Source organism: Camarhynchus parvulus, chromosome 2, assembly GCF_901933205.1.
Source record: "Camarhynchus parvulus chromosome 2, STF_HiC, whole genome shotgun sequence".
Classification (NCBI taxonomy): domain Eukaryota; kingdom Metazoa; phylum Chordata; class Aves; order Passeriformes; family Thraupidae; genus Camarhynchus; species Camarhynchus parvulus.
The window spans coordinates 51,816,702-51,841,622 of NC_044572.1; the positions used below are offsets into that span (position 1 = coordinate 51,816,702).

Sequence of the window (24,921 nt, forward strand, 5' to 3'; positions counted from 1 at the left end):
AGATTAAATAGAATATGCAATGAAATCTGGTGGTAACTGGCTGCCCAGCTACAGGGTCTGCTCTAGCAGGTGTTTGCCAGCTCCTCAGAGGTTACAGAGGAAAAGGCAGCAGGCCATATATGGATACATGGCTTGACCACCATGACTTACAGGAAACAAAGTAATGCTATTGATAGGACATGATGCCAGGATGTAAGAAACATCCAGTTGTTTCTCTACCTATTTCTCCAGAAAGCCCTGTTATGTGATAAATGTTATCAGCACAACCCAAAGAAAGGACTTAGAAGAAAGGGATACCCTGTGTGAGACCTTTCTAGGGCCATCCCAAGAGAACATCAATCTTGCTACTGGTTGCACCTGTACTGGTTGAACCTGGGGGCACAGAGCTGCAGTAGCCTTTCCTCTCTCAGGCTGTTTAATCTGTCCTGATTCCCCTAACACACTCTCCCATGCACTGACATGAGTTACCTGAGACATATCAGCCTTTTTTCTTCTCCGTGAGGTTTGTCACCTTCAGCAACATCCTCCTGCTCAGTGGTGGCAGCTCCTGCTGCCACAGCTGCACTCTCTTCTGACACCGCAGTGCTCTCACCAACAGGCATCACCTAAAAACAACAGAAGGGAGCGACCTTTCAGGATAGGAGTTACAGATACTTGCTGGAGAGAGCATGGGCCAGCCTCTGCTACATGACCTCCCTGTCTGATGCTGATCTATGGTCTTGAGTTCTCTGGTGTTCCTCTTGACAAGCTTGTTCAGAAAAAACTGATTAAAAGGTGGGAGAGAGACATTTATGAAACCTCACCAGGCAACATTTAGCAGAGTCCTCAGGTGTTATGAGTGGAGTAACTGTTTGTCAAAGCTGTTTTCCTTCCCTTGTCTTCCAGCTGTATTGTGGAAGAAATTTACCACTGATTTTTCTGCAGAGGAGGAGGAGCTTGCAAACTGTCTAGGGGTCCACAGGACCCTGCTAATGGAGTCTCTTCTTGGGAAGAGCCTTCAAGCCTTCTCTAGCTAGTCACCTACCTCACCACAGACCTTGCCTGGCTTCAAAAATCTTAGTTACACATTATTTTCTAACAGAGAGACTTACAAATGAGGTAATGTCAGGAGAAGTAAATATATTCTACGTCTAGGTAAGTATCAGAAAAAAATTAACCACAAAGATCTATACTTATGTCAGCATAAAAAAATACATTAAAGCCTATTCAATCTGGCTGTGACTGAATAATTTCTGATCAGTCTGTGTTAAGTAGTTAATGCATGATTTATTCAAACTCATGAAAAGTGCATAGAAAAGTATCTGCCTAAATCCTTCATCCAGCAGAAACTGTTACTTGTAGTTGTGGGTAACTCAAAAGGTTATTGTATTCCCTATCTATCTGCTCCCCAAATTGTTACTGTCTCTTTAAGATCCTGCAGCTGGAAAAACTGGGGCAGGACACTATCGTGGGCATTGTTGCAGTCTGCCCTAGCAGGGCAGGTTGTCTCCCTCTTGCTGCATGGTTTTTGCTTTGCTAGCTGCCTGGGCTTTGCTTAAGCAGAGGCTTCTCCCTTTCTGGGTTCTCTTTTCGTATTTTTGTCTTCTTCCTTGTCTTGGAGAGACTGAAGTTGGAGGCTTTAAGCTGCCTTGGGATGAATTCCGCAGGTGCCCATCTGCAGTCGAGGTATCGCGCCGCCAGAAGCAGAGCAGCCCTGGCACTGGCCCAGACTATTGTCAGCCGTGAGTGGCTCTGGCCCAATTGCTTTGCCTGGCCGGCCTGCCCTGCTGTCTCCTGTTGTGAGGAGGGCACTGACCCCAGAGGGGCTGTCAGGTCTTCTTCTACCACTGGAATTGCTCCATTAGCTCCTGCCTTCCTGGGAGGGACTGGACGCCATCCTGTCCCTTTGTCTTTCCCATGCAGTTGCCCCTGTCAGGCACTATCTCAGGAAAGGGTGTTTGCTGGCATTTTGGATCTCTGTTCTCACGGGTTCATAAGATTTAGCTATTTTGTATCTAGCAGTTATTTATTGTTGGCTTTTGCCTGTTGCTGTTCAATTTATTAGCAAACTGTTATTTTTCACTTGTATCTACTCATATTCATTCCTTAGTGGCAGAAAGGGATTGGTTGAACCTATAATGGGAGGTAACTCATTCCAGAGTGTTCTCCTTTTAAACTGTCTTAAACCAAGATGCTTGTAATTCATGCATCCCCCTAACACCGGCATTGCTATATACTGCTTATGGTAGCATATTGGGTATACACTTAAAATGGATTAATCTTATGGTTTGGACTGTTGAAGGTAAATGATGAAACTCATTGTTTTAATCGAATTAACTTCAAGACAGAATTTTTAGCTTACAGCAGATGGCTCAAAGATAAAGAAAAAACACTGAAGGAAAACTCTTTTTGAGGTACCAATGTCAAGCCACAGGGGCAAAAAAAAAAGGATCATCCAGTATAATGAGGGGTACGATAGAACCACTCAACTGTTTTAATTGCAGAGATGTGAATTTTTCTTTAGCCAGGATGCATCTTATCCACACATTTGAACTCTCATAACATTACTGTTAGCTCAACACAATGCCACAGATTCAGCAGTAGCAATAATGAGCCCAGGAGAAGGGGCCCAAGCCTGTTGCTGGAGTCTGCCAGAGGAGGTCCCTCAGATACATTTATCTTCCAGAGGTGAAGTTCTTGCCCCATGGCTGGATTTAGAACAGGAATGGGTAATTTTTATGACAGTTGGTTATAATCACAGCTAAGCTATCTAATGTCAAGAGAGACCAATCATCAAGTTTGAAGGAATGCATCAGTTGCAGTGTCTTGGAAAATTCTGAAACAGTACTGAATAATTTGTTATGCAAGTTACAGAGTAGCAAAGGGACCATGCACCATTAACAGTCAAATACTGGCTTAGCAAATAACTGAATCTCTTATGGCAGTTCTTCTGCATACAGTAATACTGTTTTAAACAGAACATGGGCAAATTCACTCTCAGAGAGTGAACAAGTAGTATCAGAATAAAGGGGGAAGATTTCAAAGACAGCCTTAGTGCTAGCACAACTATGAGGCATTTCTTGCATATTTCTTCTTGAACCACACTTGTTGGGAGTGACAAGGCAATGCTTGAGGAACAACACAACACTCTCTTGCACTAAGTCCACACCAAGCTGGCCTTGATCTACCACTCCCACTCTGCACTTTCTTCCAATGCAATTCCACTGGCTTCCATGTGGATGTGGCAGTACTGGTGAGGAATACAGCACCAGTGAGTCCCAAATTCACTTCCAAGTGACACTGGTATGCCCTACAACCACAAATATATCCTTGGCTCTAGCAGACCTAATGCAGTTTTACAGCACGACAATGAACCTAAGCCTGGACAGATGAACGTAGCATGTTCTGAAACCAGTTCATTTCCTTTTTGTATATATCATGGCACCAAAATGAGTAACAACAAAAAAAGCAGATTGCTAGCACTGAGATACAGATTGCTAGCCTTGAGATACAAATCCTGAGTGATTAACAACTAGGAATTATTTCCCAGTCCCTATTTCTATTCCTGAGTTTAATATGCAGCCAATCCTCTTGTGCTGCACTCTGTGCATGTTTGAACACATTGTAGTTTCACTTCAGTATACAAGGATTCAGAGTAAGTACTTTAATCACCCCTAAAGAAATATAAGCAACATGCAATCATTCAAGTCCACATATCACAGCCTAAAGTATGTCAATGAGCTTTTAAATTGCTTTGTAATTTGATTTTAACTGTATCTAATAATGCCAGACTATGCTTTAGCAAACTAACTCATAACATGATTATTTCCAAGTATCTGTTTTAGCTCAGGGCATATTGTGCTAGGAAAAAGAAATTATTAACCATATGTTTTTTAAATAGAGGAATTTACAGAAAGTCTAGGTAAACAAATAAACAGAAGTTTGTAGGAGCTACTGGGAATCTATGCAGTGTATTTCCAAATGTCAATAGAAACAGCATTATACCTCCTTTAGCCATGGAGCTGCTTTATTTGCTGCCCTGAAATATTTGCCACTCTATACTGCTGCAACAGGCAGCTTCTAAAATAAATCCCACATTGAATGGGAGGTGATATGTTAGAATATATGCCATGGGTGGAGATATATCTGTGCAGTGTTAGACTTGCATACCACAGCTAGGTTGCAGTTGCATGGTACTGGCCTGCCTATTGATGACATGCAAATGACAAATTTTTTGCCATGGTTCAAAATATTAAAGCACAACCACACTCGAGTCTATTCATATGTACCTCGCTTTCCTTCTCGGCAGCTCCAGTTGCCTCCTTATCTCCTGCCTCAACATTCTCCTGTATAAAAAGGAAATATGGTCATCACCTTACACATGCTGAAGCAATGGCTGCAGAGAAATTGGTATCAATCAAGCTAATGGAAGCATGCCATGTATGGATGCAATTATATGAATGGCTAAATGAGCTAGTATATACTATCGATTAGAAAGATACTGCCCCATATAATCTGAAATAGAAGTATTTATGTGCTAAAACAAACCCTTTACATATGTTATCATCATTCCACTGGAACTATTAAGGAAATTTGACTTTTACTACTACCATTCTCATAATAGCACCAGCTTTGAAGAATTTTTTAGTAAAGAACCTTGCAGTCTCCACCAAGCTCAAATTTCTGCCACTGGTGACTCATACTGTTTCCATTATCACCTGCTGCTGTTTCTGTAATTCACCAGGGCCTCAGTGTAAACTTCATAAAATACTACTTCCACTCATGTTGGACTGCAGCTCATTTAAAGGGGCTGTTCAAATGATGTGGGTCACAAAGTTTGGATTTTTTTCAGAACCACACACATTCAGTGATACATGCAGCAAGTGCCTGACATTAAAAAATTAGACATCAGTGGTTTGCCAAATCTGACACTCATTTATGTGTTCAAATGATTGAATGCACTGACCAGTAACAAGCTCCTCCCAAATAGTACTTGTTACTTGTTACCAGCACCAGGTACTTTTCTAGAAAAGGTCAACAGTCAAAACCACTAAAATTCAGGTTTGGTGTGGAATGGTTAGAAGTGCTTTTTTTAGCTGTTCTGGTTTGACTTTCTGCAGACATGGCTATTTCTAAAGACACTCTCCTAAGCAAAAACAAGTCAAAGCCCTGGTATGGAAATCAATTTTGCTAATAAATTTTGACACAGCTAGGTCAGATTTTTCTACAGAGCTGTAAGGGTGAAGAGAAGTTATGCAAACATACTTGGGGGCATGGTATATTGGAGTGTCTGCTTTGGCAGTCAGGAGCCAGGAAACCTCACATACTCAGGCTCCAGCTACCTGCCTTCACACACAACTGTCACGTCAAAATTCCTTAAAGTGTCAGCTGAAATGGTTGCATATTTCTTTTTCAATAAAAGAATGGTGAGTTACATGCAAACTTCACATCACTCTTTTTTTTTTTTTTCAAGTCTAACCTAGCATTGCTTGCAGTCAGTCATAAGCCCCAAACATGCTCAGATGCCAGAACAGGGCAGCTGCTGACAGTAGCGTTGCCAAAGAAATCTCTTAGAGCCTTATCCCTGTTAAAATTGCAGTGTTATATAACCTTTTAAAAAATGATTAATTCCTTTTTTTCTTGTCAAGCTTCTGCTATGTGGTCTTCAATTTTATAGTTTGAGGAGATTGTAGAGGGTCTTAAATAGAAAAAAACAAATACCATCAGCAGAATATAAATATTTCACACTCTAGTAATGTATGTAAGCACAGAGCCACCCAGAGAAATATTTTTTTTCCTAGAGCAGAGCAAACTGTTGCCCATAAAAGCATTATGTCCAACTGCAAGTCAGTACACAGATGACTTCCTTAATTGCACTATTAAAAAGTGCTGAATTTCTGCCAGCAGCTGTATTTACAATTTGCCTTCAGAAATTAATATAATCTTGCACTTCAAAGTCAGGAACATGTTGGCCTTTTTCATTTTCTTAGTAATTCCCTGGCAATATTCTCTGGTAAGAATCCCACCAGCACAGCTTTGGGTATCTTTGCAGAATGATTTAATACACACATATGCATATTTTTGAATAAGAACTGTTTTCTTATTAACTAAAAGCACAATTTTAGTTGGAAAGGTGAGAGTAAGGAAAGCTTCTTTTATTTCCCAAAGCTTGAGATTTCCTGAAGCTAATATGACTATTGTGTACTAGTCAATTTAGTAGCATTTTGCTTTTCTGATTAACTGGAAGTTGGGATTTTGTGGGTAATGGAGTTTGAGAAGAGAGGCATTATAAACTGTATCACTTTTAGAGCATGAAGCCCTAGAAAAAATGATGACTGGAATAACATTAGGGAACTAACACCCTGGTTCCAGAGAGAAAAATCTGCTTCTGGAGACTTCAACAGAAAGACGCTATTCTACATCAGTTCTCTCCTGTAAAAGAGAGCCATATATTTTTAATGGCCTTATGCTCCCATTTTTCACCTGTACTTAGCTTCATGCTCAGAATCTGGGCACAGCTGACTGCTCTTCTGCATCTAATCATTGTATTGCTCTCCCAAACTACACATTCCACCGTTTGGGCACTGTGAATAGTACCTAAAGTGGGATTGAACCCTAATTAGATACACTTGGCTGCAGGCTGTTCCCTGGCCTCTGCTGTACTAACTCTGTCTGCAAAGAGCTTATCAGGAGGTAGCTTCACGTATGCTTATACTACTCTGAAAACAACAGCATTTAGCTGAGTGTCTGACTGCTTTAATGGGAGAACATCAGAGTCCAGGCAGGCATCAGACCGAAAGCACTAGGAAGCTTTTTCCAAACTAATAAGTGCAGTGGAAGTAGAAAAGCTGATCTCAAGCATTATGTCTCACATGCAGGAAAAGAAGAAAGGGAAATAGCAACATTTCATAAGCATTCACTTTATTATGATGTCCTCATGACATCTTTGCTTGAATGTGAAAAATTATGGTGAGAAGGGCAGTATTATTTGAAAAAGAAAGAAGCCAGTGGTTAAGGCATTATGTCCTTCAGAGTATCTTTTGGATTTATAGCTGCCTTTGGGGATGCTTTAGAAACAGAAAAACAACTCCTTCTGTGTGGAGAATTCCATGCATAAACTGTTTACCACGGTTAACTTTTCTTCTGTTGGCACACATGGTCAGCCTGTCCCTTTAATTACCATCTTATCCCCTCCCCAAAAAAGATCAACTGTTGAGAGCTACTAATAAAAACTTTATTTGTTCTATGGCACTGGAGATCTGAAGGACCAAGACAAAGATGTGTAGAGATCCTAGGCAACAATTCTGATGAGCTTTTCTAATGCAGTTTTGCCAATCTTGATCAGGCAGACTATGAAACAGCAAACTGAATCCAAAATGCCCAGACGGGCAAGTAGTACCCTATCCCCTGGACCATTCTATCTATAATTTAAATGAACACCCTGCCAGAAAATTTACTGTGAAGTTCCTACAATGAGGGATCTGTGTCATAATTTTTCTGGGTTAACGGGATAAGACCAGAAACTTACCACAGAAAAACTCAGCTGAGGACTGGCTGTCACTCCACACTGGAAGCAATTAAACTCAATAAAAGATTCCCAATTAATATTTTACAATTCTACTTTTAAAGGAAACTGTCACACATAAAGCAAATGAATGTAGAAGTGCTGCTGGGAAATGACATGTTTTCATCTTTTGCAATTCCGTGTACTTTTTCTTAGCTTTGAACATATTTATCATTAATCCTAATCTTCAAAACTCTTATTTGCAAGTCTTGGAAAACCCCCTCTGAAATAAAAAGCCTTTCTGAAACAAATGCAGTCGCTCCATTTCAGGCATTTTTAAAACCAATGCTTTGGGTTTTTTTCCCAAATTAGTAAGGACAACATGATTTTGAATTAGCAACAAAACACCAAGAACAAACCTAATCAAAACTGTTTAACTTCTATTTAATGCCTATGCTCCTCCTCTTTGATTGCTCTTAAATCATCTGTCTCTTGCATTGTTTATCTCTGCCTCTCTTCCAATAGCTCCGCACTCCTGTGACTCAGCCAGAGCAGCTGACAACATGACCCAGAACTCCTCAGCAGCAAAATAGATCAACTGAAAAGGTCATGCCAGCCAGCAAGAAAATGCATGGTACTGCAGAGACTGTTTAATTAGTGCATAAGATGTGCAACAGGCTTCAGAGTATTGCTTTGTCTTAGTGCAGGACAAAAATGTTTCCTTTTGGAAAAATGGGGAACTTCTTTTACATTTTTTTCAAAATAAAACCACTTTTCTGGCTTCATTAATATCTGTTCTTCCACATTATTCCCTGCCCTGCACTCATGGGAAGAGAACAGCTCCAGATCAATGACCAATTTTCCATCTCTTCTCTCTCCACCTTCCCTCCCACTTTCTTTATTCCAAACCATCATATTTAAGTGAGGCATTTTTATCAACAGTCTGACAAAAAAATGTGCCTCAGATAGGTAATTTCATTTTTTTGCTTTCCTACAGAGCTGACAACATGAACTGAAAACACATAGAACGGGAGAACCTGGTCTACACAGACCATGAAGCTTTCTTCATCTAGTTGTGTCAGTAGAAGGGGATGATCCTGAAATAATTTCCTCCACTGTGAACCATGGAGCCAAGCAAAAGTGAATTAAAATATGAAGCAAATACTCAAAATTCATGCAAGTGTAATCAGAACTAAACCTAAATGTAGTTCTGGGGAAGACACTGTGACTGCTTCCCTCCATAAGTCCAATGCTGCTAGGTGTCCCCAGAGACCGGGTAAGGCTGGACAGAGCCAGGAATTATCTGTCCTTTCCACCACAGTCCTGCAGAACAGCCCATCTAGTCCTGCCCAACTCTCCTCACACAGTAAATTATTTTTCCCTGTGTTAGAAAGAGCTCAGTAGCTTGATATCTGATAATTAGATATCTATCCATGCTCTCTGCTGCCACATTTGTAGCTGCATCTACAGGTACTTCCACTTTCTTCAGCTAATTTGCACGTACATTAGCTTAATATTGATATCCATATGGAAGTTATCAAGCACTTACTGAAAACCACCTAATTTTATGGTCATTTGGGTATCATCATCCCTGCTTAGCAGCAGAAGACACACAGGGTCTCCCCCAAGTCCAAGTGCAGCTCAGCAAGCTTAAACCTTCTCTTCTAAGAACACTTATAACACCAAACTATGCTTGACAGACAAAGAGCACAGTTATGTATCTTCCACCAGCTTCTGTGGCAGGGGAACTGATACACAAAACAACTCCTTTTTTCCATCCAGTTTTTCAGTAGTAATCTTCATATTCCACCAGCAACTCATTAGAGTCTTTGAACATATTATTGTTTTCAGGAAAGCATGAAAGACGTCAGACTACAAAAACAGATGCAGTTTTCATCCAGGGTTTCTTAGCCTGTGAGTATCATCCACCACCAAGACTTTCTGACACTAGTGTGTTGGATAAAAAGAATATGCAGTGAGATACCTGTATAAAAAGGGATGCTAGTCAGCAGGGAAACTCCATGCCTACTGTCTCAGACCATCTCTTAATTTTCAGTGATATTGGATGCATTGGTTTGCTCCTCACGCAGAGCTGTAATTTCTTCTTCATCTGAATTCTGACATGTAAAAAGTCTCCCAGCTGGTGTTTTATGTCCTCTCTTTGGCTCAGAACTGGCTTCTAAAACTCTGAACTCTGTAGACCTACTACAATAACTTTTTAACGGAATTTTTCTGGTGTAGTAAGGACCATACAAGATATACATTATCGTAGTGCTTGAAATGAGAAAATTGCTAATAATGTAATTTAAAAATGGCACCAATTTTTTCCCATTCTGAAGTTCATCTGACATCAAACAACGTGTGAAACCACAACCACTCAGCCAAACTTGAGTCTAAGCTGCCCAGCGTAAGAGGAATGACATTTTAGGGCTGAAAGGGGCACATGCTGGAGAGGCATGCTGTGCCACAGCAGGCAGCAGAGAAACTATCCATGGAGGATGACAGTGGAAAGAATGGCTGAAATGCAGCAAGCACATTCACCATAACAAAAAGTGGCTCCAATGAGGCCTGGGAGGTGGCATGGAGGACAGATCACTCACCACAGCCTGCTCTGCTGGCTCAGCAGGGATGGCCTCCTTTTCTACAACAGCAGCAGCAGCAGGGGTTTCCTCAGCCTTAGGTTCCCCAGGTGGAGTTTCTTCAGCCTCAGTTTTCTGTTATTGATTTTTAAGTAGATAGTGGAAAAATTGTTGAGCATATGATGTTGGGGAGGAAGGAGGAGAAAGGGAACTGTGCCTGGCACAGTGCTGCTTCAGGCTCAGTCTTGCCAGGCTTTGTCCCCAGTAAAAGACAGCATGAAAAGGGCATTTTCATCATCAATGTTCTCTATGTAAAATGAGCCAGTCCTACATGCCTCCCTCACAAGGAAAGCTTCCTGAGTTACAGTGAGAGGTAATGGAAGTGGGGGAAAGCACCCAGTTTGCTCAAAAATGTTCCAGAAACTGCTGGCAAGGCCAGAAATTGAAACTGGCACCCATGTGTACCAACCCTAGTCTTCAAACATGACTTTTAAAAATTACCTCCTCCTCCCTGGTTCTGTCTGTTCTCAGACAATATACCCTCCTCCAGTGAGGGTAAGAAGCAATGAACAGAGAGTGAGACTCAAAACAGTTTTTATTTGCACAAACAATGACTGATTGAATACTAGCAAAGAATTCTAGCAATCACTGCTGTTTTCTTATTAAAATGCATTTTCTCTTGAGCTCTTAATCACCTACAAGGCACTCATTTATCAACCTACTATTGGGATTTCCACCCTTTTAAATTCTGGCCTCAGGTTGTTTTCCAACAAGAGGACCTATAAAATATCACTAGCCTTGCAACATGTTCAGTCTTGGGGCAAAAAAGCTCACAGCAGAAGAGTGATCTCCAATAGAGACATTACTCTGCAAATACATGCACCTAACAAGAGGAGAGCTCCAAGCTGTGCTCAGCAGATTTGATTTATAAAGATGGCTGACTCAATCGGATTATCATAAACCAAACTGATTAATTTGCCATGAACAAATTGCTCAGCATAATATGAAGTTCAAAAACAATTGCTTTGCAGTTGATAACAGGTTGCTGGCTAGAATGTGATATCTCCTGTCATGAAGAGACAGCTTCTATGAAATTCTTTAACATCTTCAAGACCTTCTCCTCCTGATATTTTTCAGGGGAAAAAAAAACCCAAGCCTCTCAATTCTTTGCATATACTCCTTAAGAAGGCTGATTTTTAATGACGTACAGAGAAGTCTGCCTATGCAAGGCCTTCAGGAATTGGCACAGTGTCAAGGAGCATTCACTTGTATATTATACAATACTTTACAAAAATGTCTCTGTGTGCATTAATGCACATTAATGACAACTCTAGAGAATTTCCTAAGAAATAGGACTGAAATGAGAAACATAAAGTAGATTTATCCCAGGTAATGTGTTTCCTGACATTTAATGCTGGAAAACTCTTTCAGACTTAAAATCACAAGTAACATAGAGCAGACTACATTGATGGGCTTCAAGTCACTTGTGGAAAAGCATACTTCAGATGACTTACCACATTGCAGCTATGAGTAAAAATACTCTCACGATATTCAGTAACCATCATGAGCACAACCACCACATTAAATAACATTAAATATCACCCTGCTGCTATTAATTCACTACAGCACTCACCCAGCAATGCTGTTATTCTCGTCCTTGTCCAGGCTAAGCAAAGACTGTAAGAGGAGCTAAGAAACTGCCCAGGTATGATCAATTCTGAGAAGATTGTGCCCTCCTTAGAAGTAGACTGTGCCCACTACTGATATGGAGTCGATAAAATTACAGCAATTTTGGAGATCTGTAACAGCCATCACGTACTATCCAGTCCTTGCTGTACACTGGACCATAGTACTCATTCAAGTATTTTCTTAAATGCAATTAACAGCCAAACTGTTTGACTATACCTTTATAAAATAAACATACCTTACAATGTTCTGGTTTTATTTTCTTTTACTCTGTGCTATCCTTGTGAAAGATTGTTTCAGTGAATATGGATTTACAACTACAATGGTATCACCAGCTCTTCCAAATGGAAGACTTGCATAAGGTGGTGTGATTTAAAGGACAGACAAAAAAAAAAAAGTGAAAATATCTTTGCAAAATGGAGAAATTTTACCCTTTTTGACAAGACATTTTAAAAGGAACTAAAAGTCACAACTTACCAAAGGCTCTTCCACATTTTCATTTGATTGCACTCTAAATGCAGAGATATCCTAGACATAGAAATGAAAAACAATAATGTAAAAATATTTGAGACAGTATATTTGCAGGCGTCCATCAAAGACCTGATTTTTTAATGGTTTATTCAGATAAAATCATGAAGTACGTTTACATAGAATAAGATGGCAAATAAATGGAACTAAAATGATATTTATATTTATTTACATTATCTGAGTACTATTAATACTAAAACTATTATTTTTTCAGTTTTATATTCAATGTTTCTAAATCAACATTTTTCACCTCACTAAAGGTAGTGAATACATGTGATTCATCCCCTTCATTAAATACATTTGATTCACAAGGACTTAATTTAACGTGCAATGCATTTCTAAGTTGTAGAACTCCGAATCCTAGATTACACATGGCTGTGCCTGCAGAGTACACCAGCTGTAAGGTACTTCCCTCTTGATCATGGGCTTTTATTTGAATAATAATTATAGCAATTACAAATACGAAATTTTACCTGTACTAAGCAGAAAAATGGAGGTGTTTCCCTACATCTCGCTCACTCAAAACCAATTAATTTGCAAAATACTGCTGGGCCAAATTATTTTCCTACCACAGAGGAGAGAGAAAATACGTATTTTCTCCAGATAAACATTTTGACTTAATTATCAGATCCTTGTGCTTTGCCCCTTCCATCTGGAGCCTTTACTACACTCAATACCCTGGAACAGAACGGTTAATCATAGGGAGACTCATTTCCATCCTCGTGTAAGCTGAACCTTTTTGGGTATTTTTAAAATTTGGTGTACAGGGTGTGCTGTGGTTGAGTCAGTCTCTAAGAGAATGCTGGAAAATAATGAGGCCCTAGGTAATCCACCTGAAATTTGGGATCTTAATACAGCATGGGAATCTGAAAGCATAAACACGGTGTGTTTATGTGCTGTATCTCTGTAATACGTACCACAGACTCACCATCAGCATCACAGCAGATAAATAACTTAGGTTAAACTTTGAGAGTAAAATGTATCTTAAGTGAAAATGAAGAAAAAAATAAAACCCACTACATATTTATATATAGAGTTACTAAAAATAGGTGAAACTGAAAATGTGCTTTACAGGATTTTGGGATTATGAGAAAAATAATCCACAAAAGAGCACAATAAAACAGCTGTACTAGCCATTTTAGGAGAAAATAGCTGTCCCACTAAGGTAATCAGATTTTTTGCTTTAGACTCAGTCCTAAGGATATTAGAATCTTTCTAGCAACATCTAAGAATTTCTGACAACAGACAAGGTCTGGATTTGAGACAGAATGATGTTTCAAAGCAGCTTGTCTGTAGAACAGATTTCCTGAATATGTATAGCCAGTTCTAGTGCCTTTCTAATAGCACAGAAAAAAAATTATCTCAAAGCTTGTTTATTTCTTACCTGTGCAAATCCATTAAATGCTATGGTGGATGCCTAAGTAGAAGTGAAGATCAGAACAAATTATCATTTTTTTACTAAATCTGAACATGAGTTAAAACATTTTTATGTGCAAAATAAAAATGTAGGCCAGACATTAAAAAAAGGAACAAAAAAGAAAAAAGAGAAAAAAAAAAAGAAGGGTAAGGCAGTAAGAAATTTTTACAACAGTGGTATTTGATAACAGACATCACAGGTTTAAAAAAAATGACAAAAAGAAAAAGCAGAGTACCTTAAATATTTTTTTTAAATAATTAAAAAAAAAAGACCAGGTGCATTTAAACATCCACAGATAAAACACAAAAGCTGCCAGACACAATGTGTCTTCACAGTTCAATGCTTCATTCACCATTCTGAAATGCATTGTTTTCAGCCTGCTTGAAAGGCTGCAGGGCACCACACCATGAAGAGTTGCATGGCAATTTTTCAAAAAAAAAATAGCATGGACTTAGGAAGGGCAGTAGGAAACACACAAATGGAATGTTTTTAAACAAGCTTATGCATGGCCTAAGGAACTCTTTGTCTAGACTACACTACACACTGGGGTAGGTACCTCTTCTTTATCAGCCTCAATTTCCTGGTACAACAATCCATATCTCCGGTTAGCAATTTCATCTTCAGATAAATCTGAGTTGTTGGTCTCATTGTCTTTAGGACTAGTTGAACTCTCGGTGCTAGCATTTCTGGAATTTCCCATTTGAAACAGAGACAAGGGTCTAGCTATCTCCTTGCTTGGTCCAGGATTGCTAATGCCAGCCTGCTCCCCAGGCAAACCTTGTTTTACTAGTGCCTCCTGAATTATGTGGCCTGTGCTTGCACCTACTTCCCCCCAGCTGTTATCAGCAGCTCCTAGGTCTTCTGTAGACCATTTATTACTAATGCCTAACCAAACATTTTCCACGTTACCTTCCTCTGAGTTTTGCTGCTTGGGGAAAAAGGGCCAATTATCCAGTCCATTGGCTTGGCCAGCTGACAGACTAGAAAAACCCCAGGAATCATTAGTAACTGCTGGATCCCAGTTTGCCAGCCAGGGCTCTGTTTCCAAGACTTCAGGGACACCACTGCTAATCACTTCAGTGACTGCTGTTGCTGTCCTACCTGTCACTCGGTCATCTGCATTATCTAGGCAAGGGTTATCACAGCTTGTGCTGGCAGCATTAGCTGCCTTGGGCAGCAATGCCCACTGTTGTTCAGCAGCAGCTTGACCTTTAGTACCAGTACTACCATTTGGGAGGTGGCTGATGCAATTATCTTCAGTTTCTTTACCAGACTCTTCTGCATTGAATAATTCAGCATCACATAGATCACTTCCAGTATCTGGAGGGTACTTGCCTGTATGGTCTAGGTCAACATGTGCCCTCATGTTTATACACTCCATGGATGTACTCTGTCCAGTACTACTGTCAGCTTGATCTAAGGCCTCCTCAAATGTATTTTCATGGTCCTCATCCCAGATACCAAGGACTCTCTCAGGTTCAGAGCCAGTGCTTTCTATAGTCTTACAGTTGTACACCCCTATTTTGTCCCCACTTTCCAGCCCTGTGCTCAATGATGGTATTTTTCTATCCTTCTCCTCAATCACACTGACCTGTTTGAATTCTTCTTTTGTAGAGTTTCCTAGGTTAGCACCACTATCTCTCCCAGTATCCCCATAATTATCTTCAAACTCATGTAAATCTTCTACCTCTGTGCTGACTAAAATTTCAAGATCTGATTTTGCTAAACCGTTACGAAATTCTGCCTCACTGTTTCCTTTGGTTTCATAACCTTGCTCTTCCAGTTCCTCTGTACGTTCTACCTCCTTGTAGTTAGCTCCAGTATCTACCTTTTCACTTGGCTTGACACCTGCCCACTCGTCTTCCTCACGCTCTTCCTCTGCCTTTTGCACATCACATGGGAGTGGTTCACCCAACAAGCTATCAGTTCCCAGGATGGGTGCCTCAAAACTGGTTACATTCTCTAAAGGCTGATTGGTCACCACATCTTTCCACACGACACTTTTGGCATCCAACTGGTCCTCCAGTGAAGTCCTCTGGTTTTCGCTTACAGAAGCTGGCCCTGGTGCAGCATCCTCCTGCTCACCTACTGCAGGCCAAACATTAGCAGGCAGAGTACCCGTGGATTCACTTGAGGTTTGCTCTGCCCTGGGGAAAAGCAAAGAACTGCCTGCAGCAATTTCCTGGCTGATACTGGGTGTGCTAACATCTAGGCCCCAGTTGAGTGAACCTAGATCAGTTTGAGATCTGTTAGTATCTTCTGATGACCCACTGTTTGGGGTTTCCTCCATGATCAGGTTACACAGGGAAAGACTTTTTGAAGAATCAGGCTTTAAGCAGACAGAAAAGCAAAGAAAAAACACAAGATGAAAAAGATAAAGGCGGACTTGATGAGAAAACACAACATTTATATTTTACAAGAGCAATTTAAATCTAAAGAATGAAGTGACTAGATTAGGCAATTTTAGGAAAAGCTATGTGATTTGAAACATCTGAAGGCAATAAATTGTAATGCAAAAGAGCAGCACTGATACACAAAACCAGAAAACTATATTTTACACCACAGTGATTAAAGAAGTCTCTAGAGTGGTTGTGATTTTCGAGGGAGGTTTGCTTACCGGCTGCACCAATTCGCTGCTTGTCTGTATAGAACGAAGTCATACACATAAAACACAGAAAAGAAGAACATGATTTACTTTGATACAGCAGCAGTTCATTAATTAGCAGCTCTCTAACCAGCTGCAGTTACCTATCAGAGTGGGGAAGGAGCGGTGGGTGATTTCCCATCACTCCACCCAAGACTAATTCCAGGCCTGTGAATTTCAAACCTCTGAATTACATTATAAAAAAGTTTTTCATGTATGTTGAATATTGATCACCTCTTGCTTTCCCCTGTGAGTCACCAACATTTTTATTTCAAATGTTTAGCTATGAAGCACACTGGACTTTTTTAAAAATAGAGCAAAGATGAAAAAAATGATAATACAGAATAAATACATAACATTAAAAAGCTATAAATAAAACTGTGCAGAAAGAAGACATTAATAAAGCTATCTAATCTAAGTTTAGAGCAATACATTCTCAACATTTCTGGTTTATTTCATGTGGTCCAGATATTTGCAGCCTTGAAATTTTGGCTAGCCTATATACATGACTGTTTTTATCAAGCTTTATTTAACCTCACTCAATATAAGGACATATGCATTTAACATACATCATACGTGGAATGTGAAAGAAAACAGTGCTGTGTGTCTGAATGCGTTCACAGATTTCTGTACTGGCTGAAGCTACAAAAGGTCAAACATGAACATATCAGGCTCCATGCAAGTCAACACAGATAACTCCATTACATACAGTCAAAAGAAAGCTCACAAAAATGGGTTGTTTTCTTCCTGCAGATCATTTAATGCGATTTGGCACCAGGAGGAAGAAGGAAGGATTCATTCAGTTTCTTATAGCAGTGTTTTCTTTTGGGAGTAACTCCAGTTCACTGTATTGCCCACAAAGACAAGCTAAATTCTGTCTTTACTCCTGGTTTTGAGAAAATGGTTGTCCACTGGGTTAATGGACACCATCAGGTATTTAAAACAAGTGACTTATATCCATTATTACCTTCTAATAGCTGTACTTTGGGCATAATAAAAGCAACACACTTAGCTGTAGTGATTGTGAATCTTTTAGCCTAGAATTCTGACATCCTTTAGGTTTTGTAGGCTAAGAAACAGATTATTTTTTGTTGTTATTAGTTTTCAAAAGACACGGAGTGGCTTCATATACTTGAAAGAGTTTTTTCATGGTCTGTGAATTCTTTATCTTGGCTTTTGGTAAAAGAATTGTAAATCTGAGTTTAAGTTAGAAAATCAGAGGCACAGAAATACTATTATGTATGTCAGGCTTACCGTCCATAGATCCCATGGCAATGTCTAGAAAAAGTAGTGAAAAAAAGAGCATGTCAGAAAATACCATTCCTGTACGCTATGTTCAACATGCTACATAACAATGCCCATTAAATGCAGAGAACTTATTTATAAGCATGCTTATAGTACATACATATTTTATATATTAGCACATGTCCATGTGTGTGTGTCTCTGTACGTATCTGCATATACTTTTGGTTATAAAGGATGGGAAGTATGCAATGCATTGTGGCATTTTCCACTTCAAAGTAGTTGTTGCTTTCCAGCAAACACACATTGCTGTGTGCATGAGTAATGGCCAGGTTTGGAGCTGGGGACTGAGTGACTTTCAATAGGTGTACAAGCCTCTGCAAGGTGTCAGCCTTAAAGAGTTTACAAAGTTCGGGTTTTCTAGCCAGTTAAAAATGATACAGCTATCTACTGAAAGTGGCCTTCCTCACAACACTGACACTAGAAAGGAAAATGGCATACTATTTGTGAAAGGAAATAAGAAAGTTGACCAATATTTTCTTTTTCTTGTCCAGTCTGTTAATTAATGCTAGTGACCTCTCAACAGAAGAGCTAAGCAGACAAATGAAAAAAAAGCAGCAGACTTCATGCCAAATATTTATAGCCCACCACATGAGACAGAACTCTGCTGGTTCGTATCAAAAGAGAAGAGAACCAGACAGGTTTAGAAAGGTCCCTTCTAATGCAGCCATAGACACAGAAAAGCAACTGAAGGAAGGACAGACCAGGGCTCACCTACGGTGGCTGGATCACCCTGGCAGAGCAGTGGAGGGAGGTAATTAATTAAATTAACGACAGACAAGTCATGCCAGGCCTTCCAAGGCATCATGTACAGATGACTACTCCTGTCTTCACATTCATACCTCAGCTGTTTGCTGAATGAAAAATATCCATGACTGAAGCAAAAACTATACACATATGGAAATACCATATAAGGCTCTCTTCTTAATCTCCCTGCAAGCACAGGGCTCTGCAGCCACAGGTTTCATTCTATCTATACTGCCATAGTAATGACCCTGTCTTTGTTTCCAGGGAAAACAAGACCCAAACTGCAGGGCTGTCTTCCCTTCTAAAATCACGGTGTTCTGACTCATCCACAGCTCTTGTAGATGTGGGCCATTCTTTCTCATAAGTCTTTGTTCTGCAGAAAGGTTAGAGTGAGTAAAAGTGCTCAGTGAATTCTTCCTATGGCCCTAGATGAAAAGTTACTATGTAACTTTTTTAAATTACAAATTTTCTACACAAAATTATATTCTGTACTTCGTGGCATAGTTGAATATAAAATAAGTGATTTTCACCAAAGTAATAAACTTTTCTACAATCTGTACAATATGGTGTCAGAACAAATATGTTCTGTCATAAAAGTTAAGTATCTTTTGTTTAATGATCCCAATGCTCTAATCAGCATTATTATAAAACAAGCTGAAGGAGTCGTTAGCAAAGTCCCACTTAGTCTTTTCTGTCACTGCTGAATGCTATGGAGTGTCATTTGCCTTCCCCTTCCTCTTCTCTGTTTAAACAGAGAAAAAGCATAACAAGTAAAATGCATAAAGCTTTTGCTAGAACGGAAAACTTCTCGTAGCAAATCTCAATAAGAAAATTCAGCTAATGTTCAGAGTGTTGACAGTACATTCTTTTTCTGACAGCACATATCTTGTCAGAGATCACTACAGATCTCATTACATAACTAGGGCTTCACACTGAATAAGAAATTAACTGAGGTAGAGGTCAGCAGAGAATCAGGACCATCTCAGCCTTAAAGCTTCTTGTCTTCTCACTCCTTTCCAGTGCTGCATTTCTGAACAACTGATAAGTCTTCTCATGTCTCACAGAACAAGCCAGATTAATGATAGGTCTTGCTAACAGTGTATTAACATTGTTTCTTTATGTACAAAACAGGGATACAGACATGATGGCCATGAGATGTTCCCTACTTTGCTACCTACCCTCTGGGTAGTGAGAGTGAATTCTAGATTTTAAAATAGCATGTCCTGTAGGATAAGCCAGTGAATATCAGCAATTTGACATATTAGCATTTTCTTTTTTTTTTAGTTTTCATCTTTTTTTTTCATAGTGCTGCAAAAGACTACCATTAGAAATATTACTATTGAATGTAGACTTTCAATAACACAACATTCTACAAGAAAACCCTATTCCATACTCCTATTCCTTGAGATTAGGTCTAAAGTAGATTAATAGCAAAAGCACTCAGATCATACCACTGCTTGACACAGAAACTCCATCACAGTAAAGCAACTGCATGCTGACTCTATGAGACCTAGGTCCTCTAACGCATCTTTCCAGACATGAAGAATCAATGTCAGGTCAGAAAAGTTGTCAGAAAAACAAGCTCTGGAGAATAATAATGTTTACACTAAGAGTTATTCTAACGATGGAAAGCAATAGCATGCTAAAGTCAAGGCCAAGGTACCAGCAACCATTCTCATCAGCAGACATCTCATTTTACCACCTAACAATTTCCTCTCCTTCCAGTACATCATCAAGTACATGGTTACTGACAGGGAAGACAGAAGGCTGACTTGTGCTTCTCAGGAAGATAAAATTTTTCAGATACTTCCTATTAATTCATGAGGCAAAGCTTTTCTACCAAACACAGTATATTGCATTCATATGCTTTGACTATGTGAAGGCAAAGAGATACCTGAGACATGGGTGAATGACTAACTCCTGTTGATACTGCTTCTGGCTTGAAAGGGTCGAAGTCCAAATCCAGTAACGATTCCTCTTTCTTAGCTTCAGGTACTTCATTCTTTTAGAAGAGAAATATAATTCTTGAAAAACTTATCTTTTAAAAGATGCTCTGGGCAGTAAAATATTAAAATGATCAAGAAAAACCCCAAAACACTCCACAGATTTACTAGCTGTGGTGCACACAAAGGGGAGGAAGCTCTGAAGATTTTCCTGAGCTTTAGTACAAGTCTTACTTTTATGAGATTCACTCTTATGATGTCTTTGTTTTCTCTGTAGTAGAGCTTTGCCTCTTCAGGCTAAACAGTCACTGCCCTTTTAAAGAAGTGTTGAGTGTGCATCATTTGATGGTGAAGGCCCTTTTAAAGGGCTTTGAGACATACATCAAAGTAAAAAAATACATAAATGACACCCAATGTCCATACATTCTAATAAGTTAGTCTCTCCCCAAACACAAACATTAGTAAAAAGCCAATACAGAAGGATCTGAATGCATTTGAATTAAGTTTTAATTCTGAACATGTATAGCAATTTACAATTAATGTTGTCTTTGGCTCTAAACTTTAGGAAACATCTGATAGTAAGGCACTGGAAGGCTGCCCAGTAAGGTTGCCCACTGGAAGGTTGCCAAGTAAGGTTGCCCAGAGTAGTCATGGATATTCCATCCCTAAAACTGTTCAAAGCCAAGTTGGATGGGGCTTTGAGCAACCTGGTCTTGTGAGAGCTATCCCTGTCCAAGGCAGAGGGGATGGAACTAGAGGATCTTTAAGGTCTCTTTCAACCAAAACCATTTTATGATTCTATTATATGCTCTTATTAAACCGGATTACCATGGTAGAGTCTTTTTGGTTTGCAATTAATAAATTAGCCAAGGCCTCTGAGGTCACTATAAAAATATAAACACACATATATATCTGTTCAATGGGCTACTGGTCTTTTCTGCTATAAATTAACCTGAAAAAACTATGAGTGTGTTTCACCATAGAATTATTAGTGTGAAAATATAGCTGAGATTTAATTATCATTAATTGTAAATATTCTAGGCAAGCACCTTAGTCTTGCTAACAAGGCTAGTACTGCCTATTGCTAGTTGTTCAGTTAAACAGTGAGAGAGCTTGTATGACTGGGCAAGTCTACTGGAATATGGCACATATAAACCCAGCAAAACTAGGAGATAATAATAATAGTGATGATGACAATGATAGTAAAATTAATGAGCAAAGACTTTGTTATTAAAACATTTAAGAGTATAAACGTTCCAAATTACTGTTACTATTGGTAAACAGATGTTCAAAGTTAGGTAATTAATGGCTTCCATCATGCCACAAAACACCTTAACTCTCTGTGTCACCTGCAAACATGGTCAAAAGAGCTACTCAGCTCCCATGTTAGGAATGACAGAGTGACCTAGAACTCTCCCGTTTTTAAGAGATGCTAGGGGTGATGTGATAAGGGGTGATGTCTACACCAGTGTGAGAGGCACAGAGGTTTGGCTACTCCCTGATTCTTCAGGGAGGCAGGAAAGCAGTTGGCAGCAAACTTGGTGGGGGAAAATGTAAAATAAAGAAGTGGTGCTGCTCCATGTGGCACAGGGTCCAGCTGGGGACCTTCTTGGCTTCACGTAACGTGAATGTGAAAAATGTACACATGCTGAAAGAGTGAATAAATTTGTGGCAAAGTAGTCTGCTGAGGGTTACTAAATTGGTAGAAATCATGTTGAGGAAACCTCAGAGCAGCAAAAGAATGGAGGCTAAGAGACTAGTAGAAGCGGGTGTCAGGAGTACCAACATTGCTTGCCCTGATTTATCTTCTTCCTTTGGTCTTCTGGCATCATTGGTGATGAAGGATAACTGGTCTGATACACTGAAGCCAGCGTTATAGTCTCACACTTTAAAAAGGTCAAATCCACCACTCTGACCAGTAACCAACATTATGTTTATTCTCTCATGCCTTCCATCGAGTGTATTTAGATTTCATCACATATGCTCTTGAGTCACTAATACTCATATGGTCATACAACTTGATGAAACAACAGCATGTGCTGGCATATAATCAGAATTGGATGGAGACATAAAAGATGTCTCCATTCACTGAGGTTTGAGAATAAAGTTGCTACCTTTGAGGACTGAATCAAATTAACAGGAGTCTTCCTTAGGCCATAGACCAGATAAGGTATTGGAACTCACAGGGTATTGATCACTGATAGCCAAGTTACCCATGCCCCTCAGACCAAAATGAAGAGAACACTCAACTTTAATGACAAAGCCCCAAATAAACATACAGAGTACCTAAGATACCGCATTACCGGGAGATGCAGGAGAAACAGGAACCTCAGGAAATCCCTCAATAAGGGACAAAGCTATGACAGGAAGGTCTGACAAATATACTGTATTTATTCCACAACAGCATGATGGAGCATGAACAAATTAAACACTTGAAAGAGGCAGCTGTGGCAGAAGCAAGGCTGTACCTCTCAGAGGTATATACAAGGTATGAAGAAGGCACAAGAAACCTTCAAGGACTACAAGAACTGTTACTCTCTCTCTGTACAGTCTGTACAAGTCTTAAAATAGCTTTAGCAGTTATGGACCATTCACTTTAGAGCTGTCAGGCACACTCAGACACATTATGTATCTGTAAGGGGCATATAAAGGCCTACAATGTCCAAGTTAGTAACTGGATAATACGGAGAAATGTGATGTGAAGGAAAGGAGAAATAAGGCAAGGAACACACATTTCTGAATGATTCTTTCATCTGGTCAACCAGATATTTCATCTTCTCACCTCCTTCTTTTACTAGGCAGTAATTAAGTCCATTTTTGACAATGAATAACCTGAATAACTGTTGAATCAGCGCACAAACATTCAACAGCATCAAGCAGAGATGCCTTTTACCATTTTGCACTAATGCAGCAAATGCATCAGTACTGCTTAGTAAAGAAGGAGGAACAACAACAATTACAGGATATTTGTGTTTCAAGAAACAAAAGTTTGGCCTGTTTGTAATCCTGTCCCAAACACTGTACTAAAGCAGCAAAGCTCTTCTCATCTGTCGGTTTTGTGCCTCTGCAGGAGCAGTGTCTGCAGGAGCAGTGGTGGTCCCTTGGGAAGTACCATTGGCAGGCTCTGCAGGCCAAACAGCTTTCTCCATACTGCTCAACAAGGGCTTAGGGAGTTTGGGAGGAGCCCTAAACATAAGAAGAATAAGTCCATATTTCGTGTGAATTTCATGCTATATATTTTCCTTAACTGATTCACATACACAAGGATACAAAATCTATACATCACATTATTTGAGTATGTCCATACATACTCAGAGATCTCAAATATAGCAAAGATGCTTTAGTGATGCAGGTGGGTTTTGTGGAGGCAGAAGTTCAAATGATTGATGAGAAGGTGGTCAGGGAATAGCTTAGGATACTTCCTGGTCATTGACTGTGGAGGAGGGAAGGACATAAAACACTTACTAAAGGGAGATCCATTTTCCTTGAGAGACAAGGGAAAGATTTCAGTTCTCAGAAGCATGCCCACTTTAATTATGCCATTCAATTTCTATGCCAATCTCTCACAGAAAGGTTATAAGGATTCTGGAAATGTGACACACTAATTTAAAGCCTTGTTCTGGTGTCATCTCTTAATGGAAAAGCAAACCAGTTTCATTTCTGCTTCCTTGGATGGCCTGACATATGCATGTTAGTTAGATACAGTATTTAATGTAAGGGGCCATATCTAGCACAGGTTACACCAACTCTTACCAGTGATTTCAAGGCTCATGCTCCTACAGTAATTAATTCCTATGAAGGCAGGGTATAGTGATGCCTGACATCTCCCTTCAGAAAGAGCACCTACCAGCAGCTACATTCTGGGAGTAGCCTTTAATTCTTTAATTGTATGGAGACTTGAAGAAAAATAAGTCCTTTCCAAATAGATCTCTACACACAGCAATGCCTGTTTCTCCCTACCACAAGAAAACAAAGCATCACATGTTCGAATTGTATAAAATGCATTTTTCATTGCCCTGCCTTTGTTCTCCTGTGTTGCCAAACGAGTTAGAAGAAACCAATGATTCAAATGAAAACACACATTCCTACATTCTGCACAAGCTTCAGATCTACATACTATCCAATCTATCAGATGCAGGCTCGGATTTCAGAGCTCCAGTTACCATGAAAGAAAGGGTCCATTATTGAAAAAAAACGTAATCACTCTAACTATGTAAAAGCTGAATAGCCGAATACAAATTTTATGGACTTATTTTGCACAATTCTGGCTTTTCTGTTTATTACATGCAACTTCAAAATATCATTATAAGATAAAATGAATTTTGAACCCTTCTCTGCTGTGCAGCTACTGTTTCTATGAGCAAAGCCAAGTGAATGAATCATCTAGCTAATTTTTATACCTATAAAAACCAGCCGAGTTTCATTTTTTGAAAATCACTCAACAGAAAGACAGAATACTTTTAAATGAAGGAAACAGAAGAGATTTGGATGAAGGAAACAGAAGTAATGTAGGATCTCTGTGAGGTTCCACTTGAGATACTTAGCATTGAAAAAGCATCTTAGATCAACTCTCAGCTAGTAACACAACCTGG

At 39.5% G+C, this 24,921-nt stretch overlaps 1 protein-coding gene across 1 annotated transcript in view; it reads right to left on the reverse strand.

Moving 5' to 3' along the window:
• AMPH (amphiphysin) overlaps positions 1-24,921 on the reverse strand; it is a 118,150-nt gene that overhangs the window by 8,653 nt on the left and 84,576 nt on the right. The window contains exons 12-19 of the mRNA XM_030963832.1: positions 20,281-20,388; positions 17,592-17,615; positions 16,311-16,334; positions 13,661-13,693; positions 12,226-12,276; positions 10,084-10,197; positions 4,269-4,325; positions 469-605 (exon numbers count right to left, since the gene is read on the reverse strand). Of these exons, the coding sequence (XP_030819692.1) occupies positions 469-605; positions 4,269-4,325; positions 10,084-10,197; positions 12,226-12,276; positions 13,661-13,693; positions 16,311-16,334; positions 17,592-17,615; positions 20,281-20,388 (548 nt within the window). The remainder of the gene's footprint in view (positions 1-468; positions 606-4,268; positions 4,326-10,083; positions 10,198-12,225; positions 12,277-13,660; positions 13,694-16,310; positions 16,335-17,591; positions 17,616-20,280; positions 20,389-24,921) is intronic.